The sequence below is a fragment of the Schistocerca gregaria genome, chromosome X (genome assembly GCF_023897955.1).
Source record: "Schistocerca gregaria isolate iqSchGreg1 chromosome X, iqSchGreg1.2, whole genome shotgun sequence".
Lineage (NCBI taxonomy): Eukaryota > Metazoa > Arthropoda > Insecta > Orthoptera > Acrididae > Schistocerca > Schistocerca gregaria.
The window spans coordinates 546,046,689-546,070,083 of NC_064931.1; the positions used below are offsets into that span (position 1 = coordinate 546,046,689).

General features: G+C 40.6%; 1 protein-coding gene across 1 annotated transcript in view; it reads left to right on the plus strand.

The window, feature by feature from the left end:
* LOC126298788 (probable C-mannosyltransferase DPY19L1) overlaps nucleotides 1-23,395 on the plus strand; it is a 215,761-nt gene that overhangs the window by 8,412 nt on the left and 183,954 nt on the right. Inside the window, exon 2 of the mRNA XM_049990249.1 lies at nucleotides 9,204-9,316. Coding sequence (XP_049846206.1) covers nucleotides 9,204-9,316 — 113 coding nt within the window. The remainder of the gene's footprint in view (nucleotides 1-9,203; nucleotides 9,317-23,395) is intronic.

The following is a 23,395-nucleotide window of genomic DNA, read 5'->3' on the forward strand; positions in this document are numbered from 1 at the left end:
CGTGGCCCTGGCCAGCACATTCTCCAGATCTCTCACCAATTGAAAATGTCTGGTCAATGGTGGCCGAGCAACTGGCTAGTCACAATACGCCAGTCGCTACTCTTGATGAATTGTTGTTTGGTGTTGAAGCTGCATGGGCAGCTTTACCTGTACACGCCATCCAAGCTCTGTTTGACTCAATGCCCAGGCATATCAAGGCTGTTATAACGGCCAGAGGTGGTTGTTCTGGGTACTGATTTCTCAGGATCCCATATTGCGTGAAAATGTAATCACATATAAGTTCTAGTATAATAGATTTGTCCAATGAATACCCATTTATCATGTGCATTTCTTCTTGGTGTAGCAATTGTAATGGCCTGTAGTATACTTCCCAACAATGGACCTGTACAAAGGCTACTGGTAGATTTAGACTAGCTGGGAAAAGGCTGCCTGTATAACTCCTGATGGTTTTTGTGAGAGTTTAAAGCTATGACATTTTGTACTTGTAGGGTTCTAACCACCTTCAAACATAGGATGGGAAACATGCTTTGACACCTTAAATGGTTGACGAATCTTTGCTGTCTGGGTGACATAGTCATTCTTAGAAGATATTCCAAGATCATCTAAGCTGCCTGATAATCGTGCTGCAGTGTGTTCAGACTGCAGGCTCTAGCCTCAATTAGAAAAAGGGCCTCTTCTCTGCCGAAGAAATAAAAAAAAATGGGGCATCTGGTGAATGGAAATGGAGTTTGTTCCAATCCAGAGAAAAAAAATTTGGGGCATCTGCTGCATTTCTTTATTTATTTTATTTATTTATTGTTCCGTGGGACCAAATTAAGGAGAAGTCTCCATGGTCATGGAACAAGTCAATACATGAAATTATAACACGATAGTAGAAACAGATGAAATGAAATAAAAGAAACATATTCAGGCGACAATTCGTAAGTTTAAATAAAGAAAATCAACAATGTAACACTGGAATTTGCTTAATTTTTCAGCTCTTCCAGGAGCTCCTTGACAGAATAGGAGTAGTGAGCCATGAGGAAACTCTTCAGATTAGACTTAAAAGCGTTTGGGCTACTGCTAAGATTTTTGAGTTCTTGTGGTAGCTTATTGAAAATGGATGCAGCATAATAGTGCACTGCTTTCTGCACAAGAGTCAAGGAAGTGCTTTCCACATGCAGATTTGATATCTGCCTAGTATTAACTGAGTGAAAGTTGTTAACTCTTGGGAATAAGCTAATATTGCTAACAACAAAGAAATTAAAGAAAATATATACTATGAGGGCAATGTCTGAATTCTCAACACTATGGAATAGGGATCGACAAGAGGTTCTCGAACTTACACCACATATAGCTCAAACAGCCCGTTTTTGAGCCAAAAACACCCTTTTTGAATCAGAAGAATTACCCCAAAAAATAATACCATATGACATAAGTGTATGAAAATATGTGAAGTAGACTACTTTTCATGTTGAACTGTCACTTATTTCAGATACTGATCTAATGGTAAATAAAGCTGCATTTAGTTTCTGAACAAGATCCTGAACACGGGCTTTCCACAACAGCTTACTATCTATCCGAACCTCTAGGAACTTGAACTGTTCCATCTCGCTTATAATATGCCCATTCTGTCTGATCAAAATATCAGTTCTTGTTGAATTGTGAGTTAGAAACTGTAAAAGATGTGTCTTACTGTGATTTAGCATCAAATTATTTTCCACAAGCCACAAACTTATTTCATGAACTACATTATTTGATAATGTTTCAATATTACACACAAGATCCTTCACTACCAAGCTGGTGTGGCAAACAGAAAAAGTTTTGAATCACCTGTAATACTGGGAGGCATATCATTTATACACTCCTGGAAATGGAAAAAAGAACACATTGACACCGGTGTGTCAGACCCACCATACTAGCTCCGGACACTGCGAGAGGGCTGTACAAGCAATGATCACACGCACGGCACAGCGGACACACCAGGAACGGCAGTGTTGGCCGTCGAATGGGGCTAGCTGCGCAGCATTTGTGCACCGCCGCCGTCAGTGTCAGCCAGTTTGCCGTGGCATACGGAGCTCCATCGCAGTCTTTAACACTGGTAGCATGCCGCGACAGCGTGGACGTGAACCGTATGTGCAGTTGACGGACTTTGAGCGAGGGCGTATAGTGGGCATGCGGGAGGCCGGGTGGACGTACCGCCGAATTGCTCAACACGTGGGGCGTGAGGTCTCCACAGTACATCAATGTTGTCGCCAGTGGTCGGCGGAAGGTGCACGTGCCCGTCGACCTGGGACCGGACCGCAGCGACGCACGGATGCACGCCAAGATCGTAGGATCCTACGCAGTGCCGTAGGGGACCGCACCGCCACTTCCCAGCAAATTAGGGACACTGTTGCTCCTGGGGTATCGGCGAGGACCATTCGCAACCGTCTCCATGAAGCTGGGTTACGGTCCCGCACACCGTTAGGCCGTCTTCCGCTCACGCCCCAACATCGTGCAGCCCGCCTCCAGTGGTGTCGCGACAGGCGTGAATGGAGGGACGAATGGAGACGTGTCGTCTTCAGCGATGAGAGTCGCTTCTGCCTTGGTGCCAATGATGGTCATATGCGTGTTTGGCGCCGTGCAGGTGAGCGCCACAATCAGGACTTCATACGACCGAGGCACACAGGGCCAACACCCGGCATCATGGTGTGGGGAGCGATCTCCTACACTGGCCGTGCACCTCTGGTGATCGTCGAGGGGACACTGAATAGTGCACGGTACATCCAAACCGTCATCGAACCCATCGTTCTACCATTCCTAGAGCAGCAAGGGAACTTGCTGTTCCAACAGGACAATGCACGTCCGCATGTATCCCGTGCCACCCAACGTGCTCTAGAAGGTGTAAGTCAACTACCCTGGCCAGCAAGATCTCCGGATCTGTCCCCCATTGAGCATGTTTGGGACTGGATGAAACGTCGTCTCACGCGGTCTGCACGTCCAGCACGAACACTGGTCCAACTGAGGCTCCAGGTGGAAATGGCATGGCAAGCCGTTCCACAGGACTACATCCAGCATCTCTATGATTGTCTCCATGGGAGAATAGCAGCCTGCATTGCTGCGAAAGGTGGATATACACTTTACTAGTGCCGACATTGTGCATGCTCTGTTGCCTGTGTCTATGTGCCTGTGGTTCTGTCAGTGTGATCATGTGATGTATCTGACCCCAGGAATGTGTCAATAAAGTTTCCTCTTCCTGGGACAATGAATTCACGGTGTTCTTATTTCAATTTCCAGGAGTGTATAAATAAGAAACAGCCTTGGGCCCAGCACTGACCCTTGGGGAACGTCCCACTTAACAGTGCCCCATTGGGACTGAACATCACTACCACTCTCAATAATATCGGAGAATTCTCTTCTTTCTGTTCTCAAAGTAAGAGGTAAACCAATTGTAAGCTGCTCCCTTTACTCCATAATGGTCCAATTTCTGCAGTAATATTTTGTGGTCAACACTGTCAAAAGCCTTCGTTAAATCAAAGAAAACACCTAGCGTTCACAACCTTTTATTTAATCCGTTTAAAACCTCAAAGAGAAAAGAGAATATAGAATTTTCAGTTGTTAAACCATTTCTAAAACCAAACTGTACATTTGACAGCAAATTATGTGAATTTACATGCTTCAGTAACCTTGTATATACAACCTTCTCGATAACTTTAGCAAACACTGATGGCATAGAAATAGGTCTATAATTGCCAACATTATCCCTGTCTCCCTTTTTATAAAGTGGCTCCACTACCAAGTTATTTAATTGGCCAGGAAACCAACCAATCCTAAAGGAAAAGTTACAGATATGGCTAAGTACTGGGCTAACGTACATAGAACAATACTTCAGTATTCTGCTAGATACCCTGTCATATCCATGAGAGTTCTTGGTCTTTAGTGATTTAATTATTAACTTAATCTCCCTCTTGTCAGTATCGTGGAAGAGCATTTCAGGTAACAGTCCCAGAACACTTTTTTCTACGAGCGCTATATGATTCCCTGTTGGAACTAGGTTTCTATTTAGTTCACCTGCTATATTCAGAAAGTGATTATTAAATACTGTACAAGTATGTGACTTATCAGTAACACGGACATTCCCACAATGCGCTGATTCTATATCCTCTACCTGTCTCTGCAGACCAGCCACTTCCTTTACGACTGACCATATGGTTTTAATTTTATCCTGAGACTTAGCTATTCTAACTGCATACCACATACTTTATTTGCCTTCTTAATAACTTTTTTAAGCACTTTACAATACTGTTTGTAATGGGCTGCCACATTTAGATTTTGACTGTTTCTAACGTTTTGATATAATTGCCACTTTGTTCTAGAGGATATTCTTATCCATCTAGTCAGCAACCCAGACTGAGCAAATTTGATCAATAGTTACAAAAACAATTAGCATTAATGTACAGTTAGAATAGAACTTAACTCCTCGATGGAGGAGGCAGTTATTTATATGAACACTAAATATTTCAGAATGTAGGTATTTAGGGTATACAAACATCAAATATTCCATAATGTACAACAATTGCAAACATAAGATTTTCAAGAACCTTGCAGAAATGATAAATACATAACAACAAATAGCTCTTGGTGGTCAGATTGGAACTAGCAACCTGCAGCACACCCAACAGTGGCACTAACCACACTAACACACTGTGTGCACCACATTTCGCAGCACTGCTCTCTCTCCTGAAGAAACAGCAACCCACTGTTTCAGAAGTTCTCGAGCCGGCTATAGCACTCTGGGTCTAGATCTTGTTAATGGTCCTCTGTATGGGGTGCTGGTGAATCTTCATGTTCTGGTCATGTTGTTACATCCTCTTCACTATGATGAGCACTGAAAGTAGGCCCTCCCATCAAAGCTTTGCAAATGTTGAGGGGGGTCCTCACTTTCCTTGAACCTCCCATTATCGAACTGTATCTCTGGGATGTAGTAGGGCATCACACGGAGGAGGACGTGGACAATGTCTCTGCACGTTTGTCTTCTTGAGGAAAGGTGATAATCCTTGACTTCATATGTGACATTTGAAAAGTAATGAAGGATACGGTACAGCCCAAAGCAGGACTTTAGTAGCTTTTCTGATAGTCCTACTTTCTGCACAGGTGTAAAAATCCATTTCAAATCTCCTAGGCTGTATTCCACTGGCCGATGCTTGGTGTGATAGCACTCTTGGTCTTTACACTGGGCATCCAGGGTTCATATGCGATCCAGCTGCCTTGCTTCTTCAGTCCTGGTGATGAGGTGTTTAACACATCATCCTGATTATCGTCTTTCTGAAATGGTAACAGTGAATCCATTGTTGTTTCGGCCTCGCGACCATGGAGCAAGAAGAGCAGTGTGTTGCTTTGTTGTGTTGTATGCAAATGTCATGACAGGCAGTATTGTATGCCTCTCTCTCTCTCTCTCTCTCTCTCTCTCTCTCTCTCTCTCTCTCTCTCTCTCTCTCTCTCTCTCTCTTTCTGTTCGACATAACATATGTGTAGAGCTTGTCTGCCAACATCTTATTAAAACATTCTATGAGGCCATTTGTCTGTGGATGCTAGGCAAGTGTCATCCTGTGGGTAATGTTGCAATGTGAAATTGTCTCTGATAATAATCTTCACTGAAAAACTTTTCGACAATCACAGATCATCACAGGGGATCCTCTTTGCTTCAAAATGATGTCTTTTGTAATGAACATGGCAATTTCAGGGCTTTGACAGTCAGTATAACTTTAATGATTGCACAGCAGGTGGGGTAGTCAGTGCAGATTAGTAACCTTTTCCTGTTCGTTGACTTCAAGAAGCTCCCCAAGAGATTGATTCCAATTCAGTGGAATGGCACTGCTGCTGGTGGGATCAGTAGCAGTTGCCGTGGTGGTAATTTCGCCACATTTTTACATCATTGGTATTCTTTACAATGGCTTATTTAATGGCTAATGGATTGGTAGAACCCTGGCCAACAATTTTTGTATCTGATTCTGTATAAAGTCTTCACTAATCCCAGCTGACCAGATATTGGAGCATTGTGGAAATATTTCTGGGTAGCTGGCTGTAAATGAGCTCCTTTGGTCAGTTCCTCCTTATTCAAGGCTTCTATGGTTTTCAGGAGTGCTGGATCTTCTCTCTGTTTGGCAGCAATTTCATTTAATGCAGTGATGACGTAGATTTCATACAGGCTGCTGTCTTTTGCCACAGGATCTGCCTCTGCAGCTTCTTTCATACACACTGTCCAGTAAGATCATGGTCGGGTTAATCAGCAGGAAAATGTATGTGGCAACGAACTAAAACATGTACATAAATCATAAATGAACAGAAAAATGCCATTACAATAAATAATACATCCAGTCACCCACAGTATAGATAATTACTTGACATCTCCGAGGCATACTTGAAATCAAGTTTCTCATGTATCCACATGGAAGAGACCTCTCAATGCATCGAATTTGCAATGAAAGCTGTTTAAAAATGAATTTTGCTTGCATTTGACACAATGTTAAGAATGGGTTACCTGAAAACAGGTTAATAATCATTTTCTACACTTTTGGAGCCACTTTACTGATTGAGCCATGTTCTTCAAGGTCATTAATGTTTTAACCAATTTACAGTGTGTTACCCCTTCTATGCAAATGGCTTTGATTTCCTCATATATTTAGATGCCACAGCATGACTCATTTTCAGACCTTTGGGTGCCTAAAGAGAAACAAAGACTCAAAATGTGATGCATAGGCTGCACTCTTGTCTGTTCTTGTATATCTCAGTCAAGAATTCAAAGTAAACTACTGCTTTATGGATACTGCATGAAGGACAAAGGTCTATTGGGCTGTGAAAGAACTGAGGCAATATCTTTTATGATTTGTGTGTAATGCCAAACCTACTCTTACTTAACATTGCTACGTCATACTCCTAAGTCTCAGTACCCCTTTTTGTCAGTGGACCTGACAGATCCTTCAGGTTAATTAGCCAGCAGAAAGACTGGTGGTCCATGACAACAGCGAATGGTTTGTCAAATAAATATGGCCAGAAGTTGTAGCCCAAACAAATGCAAGGCACTCCTTCTTGCTTGTAGAGTAGTTCATCTCAGACTTTTAGGGGTACTTTGGAAACATCAACTATCACATTTTCAACACCTTCCAGAATCTGCAATAGATGCTAATGTCAGAGTGAAGTTCTGTCTCAGCACTCTCATCATAAAGTCATATGATTGGAGAAGCTGTTAGTGTCTCCTTAAGGGCAAGGGAAGCTCTTTCTCGTACCTGGTTTCGGGAAAATTAGCCTTCTCCTTGCAATAGTTCTTGTAAGCAGTGTATCTTGATACAGGAGACCTTTGTGAATTGCCGGTAATACGAGCATGTTCCGAGAGAACTTCTCCTATCTCAAATGTGCCAAGGAGTTAATCTGTGACTGCTCTCATTTTCTCTGGACTGGAACAAAACTCCATAGCCATAAAATGAAATAAAACAGGATTACACTTGCCTACCATCCACAGACGAATGACCTCAGAATGTTTTAATAAGATGTTGGCAGATATGCTCTACACATATGTTGATGTCGAACAGAAATGTCATGACATTTGCATACAACACAGCAAAGCAATACACTGCTCTTCCTGCTCCATGGCCGTGAGGCCGAAACAACAATGGATTTACTGTTACCATTTCAGCCAGATGATAATCAGGATGACTGTGTTAAACACCTCATCACCAGGACTGAAGAAGCAAGGCAGCTGGATCGCATATGAACCCTGGATGCCCAGTGTAAAGACCAAGAGTGCTATCACACCAAGCATTGGCCAGTGGGATACAGCCTGGGAGATTTGAAATGGATTTTTACACCTGTGCAGAAAGTAGGACTATCAGAAAAGCTACTAAAGTCCTGCTTTGGGCTGTACCGTATCCTTCATTACTTTTCAAATGTCACATATGAAGTCAAGGATTATCACCTTTCCTCAAGAAGACAAACGTGCAGAGACATTGTCCACGTCCTCCTCCGTGTGATGCCCTACTACATCCCAGAGATACAGTTCGATAATGGGAGGTTCAAGGAAAGTGAGGACCCCCCTCAACATTTGCAAAGCTTTGATGGGAGGGCCTACTTTCAGTGCTCATCATAGTGAAGAGGATGTAACAACATGACCAGAACACGAAGATTCACCAGCGCCCCATACAGAGGACCATTAACAAGATCTAGACCCAGAGTGCTATAGCCGGCTCGAGAACTTCTGAAACAGTGGTTTGCTGTTTCTTCAGGAGAGAGAGCAGTGCTGCGAAATGTGGTGCACACAGTGTGTTAGTGTGGTTAGTGCCACTGTTGGGTGTGCTGCAGGTTGCTAATTCAAATCTGACCACCAAGAGCTATTTGTTGTTATGTATTTATCATTTCTGCAAGGTTCTTGAAAATCTTATGTTTGCAATTGTTGTACATTATGGAATATTTGATGTTTATATACCCTAGATACCTTCATTCTGAAATATTTAGTGTTCATATAAATAACTGCCCGCTCCATCCAGGAGTTAACTTCTATTCTAGCTGTATGTTACTGCCAATGATAAATGTGCTTTCTGTACTAAGTGTTGTATTTCATTGATGACTGGTTTTGAATTTGGACTTCAGTGTGGTTACATGTTTATGATGTTCTGAGCAAATTTGATCACTAGTTACAAAAACAATCAGAAGTGAATGGATACTGAACTTGTTGTCAGCATCAGTAGAGTTTATAGCATGTTGGGTTGTGGCAACGTGTTTCTTTACCTGAGTTTGTACAAATATCCACAACTTTGTCACCTGGTTTATTAATTACCTTAGCTTCCAGATATCCAGATAAACTGAATGTCAAGTTAACATTCTTGTTGCACTCATCTGACTTCTTGTCATATCATAATGTTTTCCTTTTAAGTTCAGTGGGAGGACACATTTGTTAGAGTAGTTGTGTGCTAATTTCAGTTTTGTTTGTGATATTTGAAAGTTTGTCCAACACTACAACAGTGAATTAGAGGTGTTGACTACTTTTTTTATTGACATGATAGGCACATTAAAACTTACAGGGAACCTAAATGTTTAGATGACATACAAACTACTGCAAATTGTGCTATATTTTCCACACTAAAGTAAAATTGTTTCAGAAAAATGTGGTCATAGGAAGCTTATGTTGCATAGCAGTAGCTGTGCCTATTAATGACACATGTTACAGAATTTATGAAATACTGTTTCAGCACTTCTGTCAGGTGGTTTCAACATTTACCACGTATCATCGATGCATGAAAATTACAGGCATTTTTCGCATTTATCTTCTTTGGAGCGGGAAATGTCGTTTAGGACAGAGATGGTAAGTAGTGCTTAATTATAAAAGTGCTTCATATCACTAAATAAATACTTAGGTACTTTCACATTGTAAGATGTGCAATCACATAAGATGTGTAGAATGTGTGACATACTTGGCAGTGATGCTTTGGAGTATATTTAACAACAATAGTACAACATAGTTGCCGGCCGCGGTGGTCCAGCGGTTCTAGGCGCTCCGTCCGGAACCGCACGACTGCTATGGTCACAGGTTCGAATCCTGCTTTGGGCATGGATGTGAGTGATGTTCTTAGGTTAGTTAGGTTTAAGTAGTTCTAAGTTCTAGGGGACTAATGACCACAGATGTTAAGTCTCATAGTGCTCAGAGCCATTTTTGAACAACTCAGTTCATGAACAAAGTGACCAGTGTGTAACATTAAATTCTAATCTATTGAAGACTCTGGAAAGGGATTTACCACTATTGCCAACTCAAGAACGTCAGCATAAACACAGTGTTATAATTAACTAGGCATTACCTGCAGCTGCACTCGCATGTCAGTAGTTTTGTTATGATGAGTGGGTGACAAAGAAAGGTACTGTTCATGCAATAACATCAGTTGCCCTCATGTGTCTGCCTGTTCAGATAAGCATGGTTCATGATGTGCGCCCTGCTATCCCCCCTCCCAAGCTGTCCCAATGCACCATATGGGCAGTGTTGCTGTCAATCATTGCATACAAAGGGCCATGGGCAGGAACGCAAATGTATGTATCATGTTATTGAAGTAACTATACTTTTTACTCAATGTGTACATTATGCAACAAGTGGTGTGGAAGTAAGGATTAAACACATTGAAGAGTGTATAAGCATTCTATTCATTGTTTTTAATCATATCACTTAGCACATATCTATAGTACCATGTAAAGATACATTGTAGTTTAACATTGTTACTCAAAATCTTGAAAAGTTCGTGACCGATTTAATTCAGATTAGTACACAAAACTCTAATAAATGTTCAGATGGACGTGGGCCACACAATTTTTAAATGAATACAGTATATAAGTACATGTGCACTATATAAGTATGAAAGATTGTTAACAAAAATCTCGAAAAGTTCTTCACCAAATTGCTTCACATTTTTGCACAATACTGTCATAAACGTGCGAATTACTATAATTCCACCCGAACAGGCCATTAAGGCCCAACGGTACCGACAGGCTGCTGTGTCATCCCCAGCCTAAAGGTGGCACTGGATGCAGACATGGAGGAACATGTGGTCAGCACACTGCTCTCCTGGCAGTATGTCAGTTTTCTTCTCAATCAAGTAGCTCCTCTGTTTGCTTCACAAGGGCTGAATGCACTCCGCTAGCCAACAGCACTCAGCACACTAGATGGTCACCCAGCTCGATAGCACTTAACTTTGGTGATCTGATGGGAGCCGGTGTCACCACTGCGGTAAGGCTGTTGGTGTATATTGAAGAGCCAAAGAAACTGATATTGCTGCCTAATATTGTATAGGCCAACCACCGAGCATGCAGAAGTGCCGCAACACGACATGGCGTGGACATGACTAATGTCTGATTTAGTACTGGAGGAAATTAAGACCATAAATTCTGGAGGGCTGCCATAAATTTGTAAGAGTATGCAGAGGTGGAGATCTCTTATGAACAGCATGTTGCAAGGCATCCCAGATTTGCTCAATAATGTTCATGTCTGGGGAGTTTTGTGGCCAGTGGAAATGTTTAAACTCAGAACAGTGTTCCTGAAGCCACTCTATATCAATATTGGACATGTGGGGTGTCTCATTCTCCTGCTGGAATTGCAGAAGTCTGTCAAAATGCACAAAGGAAATGAATCAATGCAGGTGATCAGACAGGTTGCTAATGTACGTGTCACCTGTTCGAGTCATATCTAGACATATCAGGTGTCCCATATCACTCCAACTGCACATGCCACACACCATTACAGAGCCTCCAGCAGCTTGAACAGTCCCCTGCTGACTTGTAGGGTGCATGGATTCATGAGGTTGTCTCCATACCCTTACATGTCCATCCATTCGATATAATTTGAAATGAGACTCGTCTGACCAGGCAACATGTTTCTAGTCATCAACAGTCCAATGTTGGTGTTGACAGGCCCAGGTGAGGCATAAAGCTTTGTGTCGTGCAGTCATTAAAGGTATACGAGTGGGCCTTCAGCTCTGAAAGCCCATATCCAAGTTGTTTCTTCACGTTGAATGATTCTCTTCAGTCATAGTTGGTCCCATTCTTGCAGGATCTTTTTCCTGCTGCAGCGATGTCTGAGATTTGATGTTGTATTTGATTCCTGATATTCACAGTACACTCGTGAAATGGTGGTATGGGAAAATCCCCACTTCATCCCTACCTTGGAGATGCTCATGCACCAACTATAACACCAAGTTCAAACTCACTTAAAGCTTGATAATCTGCCATTGTAGCAGCAGTAACCAGTCTAATAACTGTGCCACACACTTGTTGTCTTATATAGGCGTTGCCGACTGCAGTGCCGTATTCTGCCTGTTTACACATCTCTGTATCGGAATACGCATGTCTATACCAGTTTCTTTTGTGCTTCCCTTGTGTGTGTGTGTGTGTGTGTGTGTGTGTGTGTGTGTGTGTGTGTGTGTGTGTGTAAGAGAACCATTGTTTGAAAAATTCTCCAAAAGTTCTTGATCGATTTACTAATATACATTCAGAGAGACATAGGCTACATAATTTTTAATATATATGGTACATAAATGTATATTCTATAAGGGGAAATGTAGTTAGCAAAAATCTCAAAACGTTCCTATACAACTATACCAAAATAATTCATTGTTAAACTTTGTTACTAGAAATCTCTAATAGTTTTTGACTGATTTACATCAATCTGTACATGATACCCAGGTAAACATTGGTACGGACATAGGCTACATATTTGTTTAAATGTATATTGCAAGTAAGTGTTTATGTAGTATATAAAGGGAAAACATTGTTAGCAAAAATCTCGAAAAGTTCTTGTCCAGTTTAATTCTGATTTTTACACCATGTTCTAATAAACATTCAAATAGAGACTGGCTGTATATTTTTAAATATATGTAATATATAAATATGGTGTTTATTGCAAAAGTCATGGCAACTATTTTTTGTCTCACAAATGGTTACGAATTAAAAAAATTCAAAAATATGCAAATGGAACTTTAGTCCATATGTAAACATTACATGTAGGGAGATGGATGAACACACACCACCAAGAAGATACAGTACAAGAAAAAAGATGAAACAAACTGTATTATGCCACATGTGTTTTACTGTCAATTGCAACAGCACAGGGTAGGAATAAGGACCTATGACATGTTAGAGGCCCTCAAAATAGTCTACTGACGAATCCATCACACACTGCTGTCGCTGTGGAAGATGCGGAATACCCATGGTCTCACCATTAGCGAATCATCGGATCTCACGTGGCATTGCTGTGACAATGTCTTCACATGTTCGAAGGTGTAGCCCATGCGCTTGCTCTTTCAGTTTTGGTATGAGCTCATAATCAGAAGCTGACATAATGGCGACTGTGGTGGATGCTCCAGTACTTCCCATCCCCTTCTCACAAGCAGATTCTGCATGCACACTGCTGCATGGCATCTTGCATTCTCCTGAAGTATTAATGCATCATGTACACATTCAGGACATTACTCCTGAATAGCCTGTTGCAGGTGTTGTTGCAGGAAAGTGCAACAGTAGTAGTGTGCATTAACAGTTTGTCCATGTGGGATGACATGGCGTGAAATCACTCCTCTAATACCGTAGGCTATGATGACCATTGACTGGATGGGAGAAGGATTGCGACGAAATTTCTGACTGCGTGGTGAACCTGGATGATGCCATTCTGTGGCCTGGCATTTCAGTTCTGGTGCACAGGCCATGGCCCAAAATTCATCTATGGCGATGATTCTCACAAGCATTTTGTCTCACTCCTCGTAACATGCTAGATGCACATGACAAATTTCCTAATGTGTCCACTTTCCCACTTCACTTAGTGCATGAGGCACCCACTTTGCAGCAACTTTACACATGTGTAGCTCATTGCCTAAAATCCTGTAGATTGTTGTTTTCTCAATACCGGTATGGCACTGTAATTCCTGCAGCGTCCATCTTCTGTTGTTCTCCAAGCATTGGGTTATCTGGGTACAAGCACAGTCCGTACGCACACTGACAGGTGGCCTGGATCGGTGCATGTTGGCTGCTGCAGATCTGCCATGCCAGAATGCATCTATCCACCAAGCAACTGTTCGGTAAGGTAAAATAGCATTTCCTGCTCCTACATAAGCTCCTTGTAGCATTGTCATGCATTTCTTCCTCGTTGAACTGCAGTTTTTACATAAGAGTGCTGTTCAAATCGGGTAACATCCATCCGGAATGACTATCCAGCTCACAATGTGATCTCTCTTCACACTTCGTCCTACTGGAAACGACTGCCATGTAACATCATGTCACATTACTGTGGAATCTTGTGGAGACTCCTGATACCATGAAATGTGCATAGTTTGTAATGTACTCTTGTGTACAATTGCAGTTGACAGTAAAACACATTTGCAACGCCAAACTTTTTTCGTCTTTCCTCTTGTGCTGTATTTTTATGGCAGTGTTTGTTCATCCATCCCCCTGCATGTAATGTTTACATATGAACTAACTTTCTGCATATTTCAGAATTTTTTAATTTGTTACAATTTTCAAGACAAAAAACAGCTGCCATGACTTGTGCAATAGCCCTCATATGTACTTAATACAGAAAGGCGAAACACTGTTAGCAAAAATCTTGAAAAGTTCTTGATCATTTTACTTCAGATTGTTATGCAGTACTCTACTAACATTCATATGGACATAGTCTACATATTTTTTTTTAAAACAAGAGCATACAGATTTTCTGTTAAAACCGACTGCGAGAAAGAAAATGCTGTGCTGTGAAATTGTGGGGTTTTGTTTTCTTTCTTGCAGTCAGTTTTAACTTAGATATTGGGGCATTTAAACCATTAGATATATTCTTCCTCCACATATATTCTTCCTCCAAATATATTCTTCCTCCACATATATAATTTAAACAAAAATTGTATGCCCAGTAGTGTGCTCTTTTGGTTTCTTCATAGTGGTAAGTTTTAAGAGGAAAGAGGAATGTTGTGTTTACAGCTTATCGACTTATGGTTGGTATAATACTGTGGAATCTGAATTGTCCAAAATTTTGCAATCTTACCAGTTCACAGATTAAAGCTATGAGAAATACTGTCACTGGAGCTACTATCCCCATACATCCTGCAGCTGGAGACGTCTCTCCTATACCCCTTATATTAATGATACCAACCAGTTTACCCATTCATTTTAAGTGACCTCATTTCTCGATCGAGTTTTCATTTGCGGTAACCATAAACAAAGCTCAAGTTGAGAGAAGGAGTGAAAGAGATGGACAGAGGAGGAGAGGGGAGAAAATGGCCAGAGAAAGGGGAAAGAAGGAGATGGACGGAGACAGGGTTGGGGAGGAGGTGGAGGGAGATTGGGGCAGGGGAGGAGGTGATGGACAATGAGAATGGGGAGGAGAGGGAGAAGTAGAAAGAGAGGGAGAAGAAGAAGAGATGGACAAAGAGAGGGGGTGGAGGGGATTGACAGAGAGCGGGTCGAGAAGAGAAGATGTATATACAATTCCTGTACATACACTATGTGATCAAAAGTATCCGGACTCCTGGCTGAAAATGACTTACAAGTTTGTGGTGCCCTGCGTCGGTAATGCTGGAATTCAATATGTTGTTGGCCCACCCTTAGTTTTGATGACAGCTTCCACTTTCGTAGGCATATGTTCACTCAGGTGCTGGAAGGTTTCTTGGGGAATGGCAGTCCATTCTTCATGAGTGCTGCACTGAGGAGAGGTATTGATGTCGGTAGGTGAGGCATGGCATGAAGTCGGCATTCCAAAACATCCCTAACATGTTCTATAGGACTCAGGTCAGCACTCTGTGCAGGCCAGTTCATTACAGGGATGTTATTGTTGTGTAACCACTCCGCCACAGGCTGTGCATTATGAACAGGTGCTCGATTGTGTTGAAAGATGCAGTCACCATCCCCGCATTGCTCTTCAACAGTGGGAAGCAAGAAGGTGCTTAAAACATCAATGTAGGCCTGTGCTGTGATAGTGCCACGCAAAACAAAAAGAGGTGCAAGCCCCCTCCATGAAAACACTAGGGCCTCCGAATTTTACTGCTAGCACTACACACGCTGGCAGATGATGTTCACTGGGTGTTCGCCATACCCACACCCTGGTACATTGTGTACCATGATTCGTCAGTCCCCACAACATTTTTCCACTGTTCAATTGTCCAATGTTTACGCTCCTTACTCCAAGCGAGGTGTGGTTTGGCATTTACCGGTGTGATCTGTGGCAGCTGCTTGACCATGAAATCCAAGTTTTCTCTCCTCCCACCTGTCATAGTACTTGCAGCGGATTCTGATGCAGTTTGGAATTGTGTTATAGTCTGGATAGATGTCTGTCTATTACACGTCACAACCCTCTACAACTATTGGTGGTCTCTGTCAGTCAACAGGTGAGGTCAGCCTGTACGCTGTTGTGCTGTACATGTCCCTTCATGTTTCACTGTGACATAGGAAACAGTGAACCTAGGGATGTTTAGGAGTGTGGAACTCTCACAGACGTATGACACAAGTGACACCCAATCGTCTTACCACGTTAAATCCATGTGTCCGCGGAACGCTCCATTCTGCTCTCTCATGATGTCTAATGACTACTGAGGTCGCTGATATGGAGTACCTGGCAGTAGGTGGGAGCACAATGCACCTAATATGAAAAACATATGTTTTTGGGGGTGTCTGGATACTTTTGATCACATAGTGTATTTAGCTATTGTGAAGCATTGCCAGATTCGGTAGGCGACCAATAAAAGCATTATTACAAGTACGGTAAAGATCAAAAGTCAAAGACTACATAGATTTTTCAAAGAGTAATAATTTTATGATAATTTGTATAATATTTTTCAAATCGGCAAGTATTTTACTACACAATTTCTAAAGTAGCCCATGTTCTTTCTCAGGGTTCAAGCTATCTCTATTCAAACTTCATCAAAACTGGTTCAGTGTGTTAGTCGTTAAAATGTAACAGAGTTACTTTCACATTTATAATACTGGTATAGATTGCATGTCTCAAAATATATTGGATCACACAAGTTTGTTTATATTTATTTCTGTAATGAGTTAGCGAAGATATTGTTCTGTTTTTGTAAAGAGTAGTAGTATTTCAGGTTATTGTTAGTGAATTCATTGTCATGGTTTGTGTGACAATGGTCTGTTGATAAACTTTTGAGTGATGCTGTACTGGCAACAAATATGTATGTACAATATCTTGGAGCTGTTAAGCTCGTTCACCTACTACTGATTGCTTGTCATGAGAAAAGCTACCATTTATAATGAAATTTTTAGCATCCCTCTATCGGCTAACTAGAACAGATATAGAGTGGTAAACACAGGAGAGGAGGCTGAACAGAAGCTATGCTGATTCACATAGGGTTGTAGAGACTGTATGAAACATAAGAATGAGGTCTCTTCTTACAGATTTGGGTGGAAATACCCATTGACCATAAGAATGGTATTGGAAAGATATTTGAAATTATTGTGAGAATGACACCAGGCTAAACAGCAACTGTAAATGTAACTCAAATGCTGATTTTGAAATAATGAATGAATCTGTGCCAGTGCAAGTAGCAAGAGAGAGCATAATTCAAATTGCATGTGACATACAGTTGCCTAATTTCAACCGTGATGCAGCATTGACAAACAATCTTTCATATAATAAATTTTTTCATGAGATTTTTTTATATTTCCCTTTTATTTACATTATAGTTATTATGAAACTGAATGCAGTGTGTATCATTGATTGTTGTCAGCATGATTGCAAAATTTCAATTACTGCAGATAAGCTCCTCAGTCTTCCTTCCAAAAACTGCACAATGTTTATTCTCTTTACTATGCACTGAAGTGAGACTTAGTTTGTAATTCAGATTAGTCAGCCTAGTCTAGTCATATGAGATTAGTGGGATTTGTAGATTGATGGGCCTAGGCATTTGTTGGCATGACAATAGCAGCAGCCCTTCACGCAAGGATCTCATGTTTGCGATGGAATCCATCAAATAACCCATTATCATACCTGTATACTGCATTAATTCAGAAAGAATTATAATGGACTGCAAGTCTTATACAACACATACAGAGTACTCATGACTCCGTGCTAGATATGTACAAACTGACTCATTAAGTGTTCCCTAGCATCTCTCCTCCTCAAGTCAGCAGCCCTATTTATTCCACTGTCAATGACATTATTTTGTAGTTTTTAACTCCACCTGGGGCAGCTGGCCTCTTATCCAGTGCTCACAGAGCCTACAGTTTATGGTAGGGCAACACGGAGGTGACTGGTATGATGTACCAATATTCCAGGCTGCTTCATATACTCTGGTCCATGACTGAAAAAAAAGGAGTATAGTTGTGTTGTTTACTATTCTGGCTCTACTTTTGATATATACGAGAGCAAATCTCACAAGGGAGGTACCCAGCTGGAACAGCTAAAGCAGAAAGGAAATGCACATAAAATATAACATAGTGCCTCTTTGAATTGATTGATGCCATTCATGTGTAAAACTAATAATTTATTTCTGCAAGCATTGTACTAGCCTAGCTGTGTTGTTGTAGTACAAACGGTATGAGTGGAACTGCTGCTGTTTGGTAGTGAAGTGCAAGTACCAACAGCACACATTAGTATATGGACTCCAATTAATCCTTGGAATGTCATTAAGCTGCTGCTCAAAATGATGCATTGAATTTACAGGCCTGCTAATGAAGAATTATTTGGAGTGGAGGATGGGCCATTTGCACACATTACACAAAATATCATAATGTAAAAGTGCTATGGACACTGAAAAGAAATACGTACTGACATATTGGAGAGAAATAGTAACAGTCTAAGAACAGAAATGAAACAGCATGTGGGTATAAGAGTTCCAACAGTTCTGAAATTTCGTATCAGCAATTAAAGGAACTATAAGCCAAAGAAAATACACACATTCAACTCCAAAAATATCACTCACAGAGTACTCAAGACCAAACATTAGAAAATTTTTATGAGGATTATTATAACCACAGTTACAGTTTTTAATAGAAACTAAAGAACGACAACAGCTGCATTCCTTTGAAATCCAACTGCAAGACAGTTTTAAATTGTGTGTCTCGGGCTACTTGAAGGGAAATAAAACATAATTGGAGGCTGTAAGAGCACGAGCTAGAGACAGTGGATCAGTAGATCACTATTGGTGCATTCAAGCGAGGGCTTTGAAAGTTGCTAGAGTAGTTACTCAGAACATTTGAAATCATCTCTGTATGTCATCAGTGCCTTCCGAAAAGAGTATAACCTTTTGTCCAGCCATATCACTATGATCATGGCTTGTACAGAGACTGAGGAAGGCTGTATTGTTATGCAGATAGCAGAAACGTGGCATATTGTAACATGTTCGTTAAAGACGAAAACATAATGATGTCTGTGGAATATTGATGCTATCCCTCTGTTTTTAACAAACTGTTGTCTTCTTCATAGTGGGAAGCATGCAGGTTGCAAAAGAATCAATGATGATTTGTCCACAGAAAATCCGCGTTGACGTTAGTAAAAGTGGGCAAATGTAAGAGCACATGAAAGCTTTTTACATTTTGTCACCGCTGAACATGCTGAAGTTGTAGCTTTACGATTCTTACTCGGGACATAAAGACTACAGTTTGATAGAAGAATGTTTTCCAAAAAAGATATTACATTAAAGATACTGCCACCTCAGAGAACTGAATATTAAAAACTCTTCACAGGATGTCTTGTTGATTCATTGGTATTCCTGTTTCATAATTTACAGTGTGATCACTATGACTTGTGCTGTTGAACTAATGCAGCTCCTGTTTTGGGTAAGATGTCTCTGTGATTACTGTGTGTGTTGATATATATTTTTCCAAGCAAACAATTAGTTTCTTGGCCTAGTAGTACGTCATTTGTGACTTTTACGACTCAGAAGGACATTATTGTTGTCACATGGTGTTGTTTTTACAGGGACCTGTGCTTCTATATTCTCTAGATTTGTTTAATATCAAACATTGATTGCACCAAAAAGCAAAATTTTACAGATAGATGACCTTGATAGGACGTAGGACAGACACGTATCCATATTTTACATAGTTTTTATTCAGTTGTAACCATTTTGGGTGTACTTCCATGTCAGGTACAACAAATTTAAAGTTTTGAGCACTCACTACCCTGAATTTTCTTTCTGTTTTGCAGAAAGAAGATAAACAAAACAGAAGTATTTACAACTGGTCAATGCACAAATGTATAGTATTGATACTGAGCTATCGAAGCACCTGCGACAGGTAGCTGGACTAGCTAGTTATTTAGAAGGGGACTGCAAGTAGAATTTATGTAAAAGATTTATAGGTGTGAAGGTTGTAGTGTGGAGGATTGGTTAGGATAATTGAAAGGGAGGGAGGGGGAGAGGGGGGGGGGAGAGATAGGTGGATGACTGTAATTACAAAGGTCCTGTCTTTTTTTAGTTAATAGCATAATAGGCTGTGAAAGGGAGGGCTGCACTTGTTCAGCACATTGTTTGTGTAGTTGATTTCTTCTTAGTAGTTTCCATGTCTGTATGAAGGGCAGGAGCCCCAGCATTTGAGGAACTCATTTAAAGCATCATATTTATTCTGTATGGAGTTCTCCTGTGTAGTTGCTATTTCATGTTGATTGCAGATGTTTTCCTTGTTATCTCATATAGTGCATTGTTCTTCCTCATAAATTTGATTTGCTCTTTGTATATGGATTCAACAAAAACACTCATTGTCCTATGTGAAAGCTGAGTGCCATTATTTTCCCTTGGGCTCAGCTTTTTTCACCTTCTTCCGGACAATGTTTTACATCACCTGTATGAAGAGGCAGTGAATCTTGGGTCTATGGCTGTACTCATAGCGTGTGTGCCCTGTACTTTCTTGACCCTTCAAATTTTATGCAGTTACCGTAAGTGGTGGAAGTGTTTTCCAGCTATCTGTATGTTCACATAGTGACTCAGCATATTTCTTATGATCATATGTTCTTGTTTGAACCTTCTTTAGCCACTGGTTGCAGAGCACTATTTTGCAACTTAACACATGTTCAATGATTACTCTTCTGCATAAAATTGCTATATAGTCATCATTAGGTACATTGATAAATTAGTAGTAGTAAGTCTCAGTCTTATCTTAAAGCAGAAGGGCAAGTGTTTTATCTGCATGACCCATCCACGTGGCTTAGTTTCCTTGTGACTGAATTACAGCTGCTAGTTTGTGGAACGTATATATTTGCTTACCTGTATGGGCATCGAATATATGCCCTAACCTCTCCCCCCCCCCCCCCCCTCCCTAACACCTCCTGTCCATCACCTCCTCTACCCTCTCCCTGCCCATCTCCTCCCCCTCTAAGTTCATTTCCTTTCTCCCCACCCTCCCCTGACCTTTTCTGCTTCCCCTCCTCTCTCTGACCCTGAGCCTCATTTATTGTTATTGTTAATAGAGTATCATCTAAAATTTGAACTTTTTGAGATTTTTGGTAACAATGTTAAACAATTTTTCTATATATAGTAGTACAGATTTGGAAACTGCAACAGTGTATAGAACTTTTCTATTTGCCGGAAACTTAATCATTTTTCTGCTTGATTAAAAGACCTATTGATGCCTTTATGATTAGTATTTTAGGACATAATATTTTCTTTGTCCATCCACTTAGTATACAGGTATGTATAATTTTATAAGCAAGTTCAACGGTTAAAATATTACAGAAATTCAAAAGCAACAGTTCCTAATATTTATTTTCAGCAAGAAAATATAATAGCTAACTCTAACTTCTTTCAGCAGTTTAGTGGTCATACACAGGAAATAATACAATTGTATGCAGTAGCCAAAAATTATAAAATTGTAAAGATGTAAAACTGCTGTTTAATATTGATGTTGAATGAGTGAACTACAGAACTGCTGCTGAACATGGCACATTGTGTGGTATTTTGTGACATTAATTGTTTCCCCATTCTCGTAACTCTGACATTTTTCTACAACTATATTCCACAGTAAATCTGTTCTGTATGCTTCCTATGACTGAGAGGTATGTGAAAATGGAAACAGTTAACATGAAACAGAATAGCCTCCAACTCTGTGGCTGACACTTCATAGTGGTTTGCACATTACATGACCAGTTCTATACACAAACATCTTCCTCCTCCTCTCTCTCTCTCTCTCTCTCTCTCTCTCTCTCTCTCTCTCTATCTCTTTCTTTCTTTCTTTCTTTCTCTCTGTCTCTCTGTCTCTCTGTCTCTGATGGATGATGTTTGTGTTCATAGCTCACCTAGGCCCTGACTTGTGCCAAATGATCAGCACTTTGGGACTGGATTTAAATTTAGGAAGCTCAGATTTACTAGGCTTGGGCTGTTGAGACCAGTTATCTATTCCTGTTGCATATGTTTGTACTTCAGAGACAGTGAAGCTGGCAGTGTTTTGTTTGTATGAGAAATATATAGGTACTCTGTGTTTTTGTTTGGTATAAAAGTAAGGGGCACCTGTAATTGGCTGAGAGAGCTGTTTCTGATATTCAAAGGAAGTGACAGCATACTGCCTCTAATAGGAGTGTGCCCAATAGAGCACTGTGATGTTAAAGCAACCAGTGTATTGATGATTACTTTAGGTTTGTAACTTTCTTTCTTTCTTTTTTAGTTTCATTTTTTATTTTTTAAACTATATTTACTGTTTCTGTCGCTGTTGCGTCCGCCGTGATAGCTGAGTGGTCAGCGTGGCAGTCTGCCACGCCAAGGGGCCCAGGTTCGAATCCCGGCTGGGTTAGAGATTTTCTCCGCTCAGGGGCTGGGTGTTGCGCTGTCCTCATTATCATTTCATCATCATCATCAGTGGAAGGCAATGGGAAACCACCACTGGAATCACCTAAAAGAACTGTTTCTACATTAAGAGGAAAATATGAGAGTGCCCTTCTATAAATATCAAGGAGTTGAATCAGTATTGAACATTATGGTGTGGTGGTCATTATTTGTTGTCACCCAGAAACAGATGACTGTTTATCCAAGACTCTTTGATTCTTATTAACTGAACGTAATGTAAAATAGTAATAAGTTTTGCTATGAGTGCCATAAATTTTCAGTGAACTCAAAAGTGATATGATTCAAACAATAAAATGTATGCAGTAGCAGAGAAGTGATGTTTGTTGATGTTTTTTTATTTAAATATTTTATCACGTAGTTTGTACAGTGAGAAACCACATCTGGGATCTAAATTGTGGTGTCTCAACCTCTTATTTGTTCAGAAATGCTCAATTATACTTCAGAGCATACTCCAAAGTTCGAAAGAGAGTGGTGGAAGTTGTGAAACAGAGCAATATTTATAATTTTTTTATTGGCACCATTTTTGTTGAAGGATGTGGTAAGTTTGCTGTAGTATGCCTAAGGAAAAAGCATCATGTAGGACCAAAGATAACTACTCACCAAATAGTAGAAATATTACCTCATCAACTGTGTTCCTATCGACTCAGTACATATGCTAAACAGTGACTTGTTACTCCTAAATTATTTAGTAGAGGTTGGAAATATCGCTTCAGTTGTAAGGTTCTTTTTATTTTAATCATGACTGGTTTCGGGCCTTTATATGCCCATCATCATGTGTTATACTAAAATAAACAAGAGAATGGAGATAATAATAGTTTTTACATGCATCAGTACACATAAAGAAAGCGAAAAAGAAGTTCCATATAACATTTTAGAAACCAGTGGTCAGGCTAGGTGCAGTAAAACCTACGTTAATGGCAAAGTGACACCAGACAATACTACGGATGACTGCCTGGGTATAGAAATATGACATTTACACTTTGTGCTGTGACCCCAATCGCTGTAGTGGACGAGTACAGGATGCGTTGTACCACCATTGAGTACAGACCATAGAGTAGGGTACATGAAGGGGGAAGTGAACTGGTAAAGCAGAGTGGCAAAAGTACTGCCATCTGTTGATGGGAAGAAGAATGTGGAGGCAA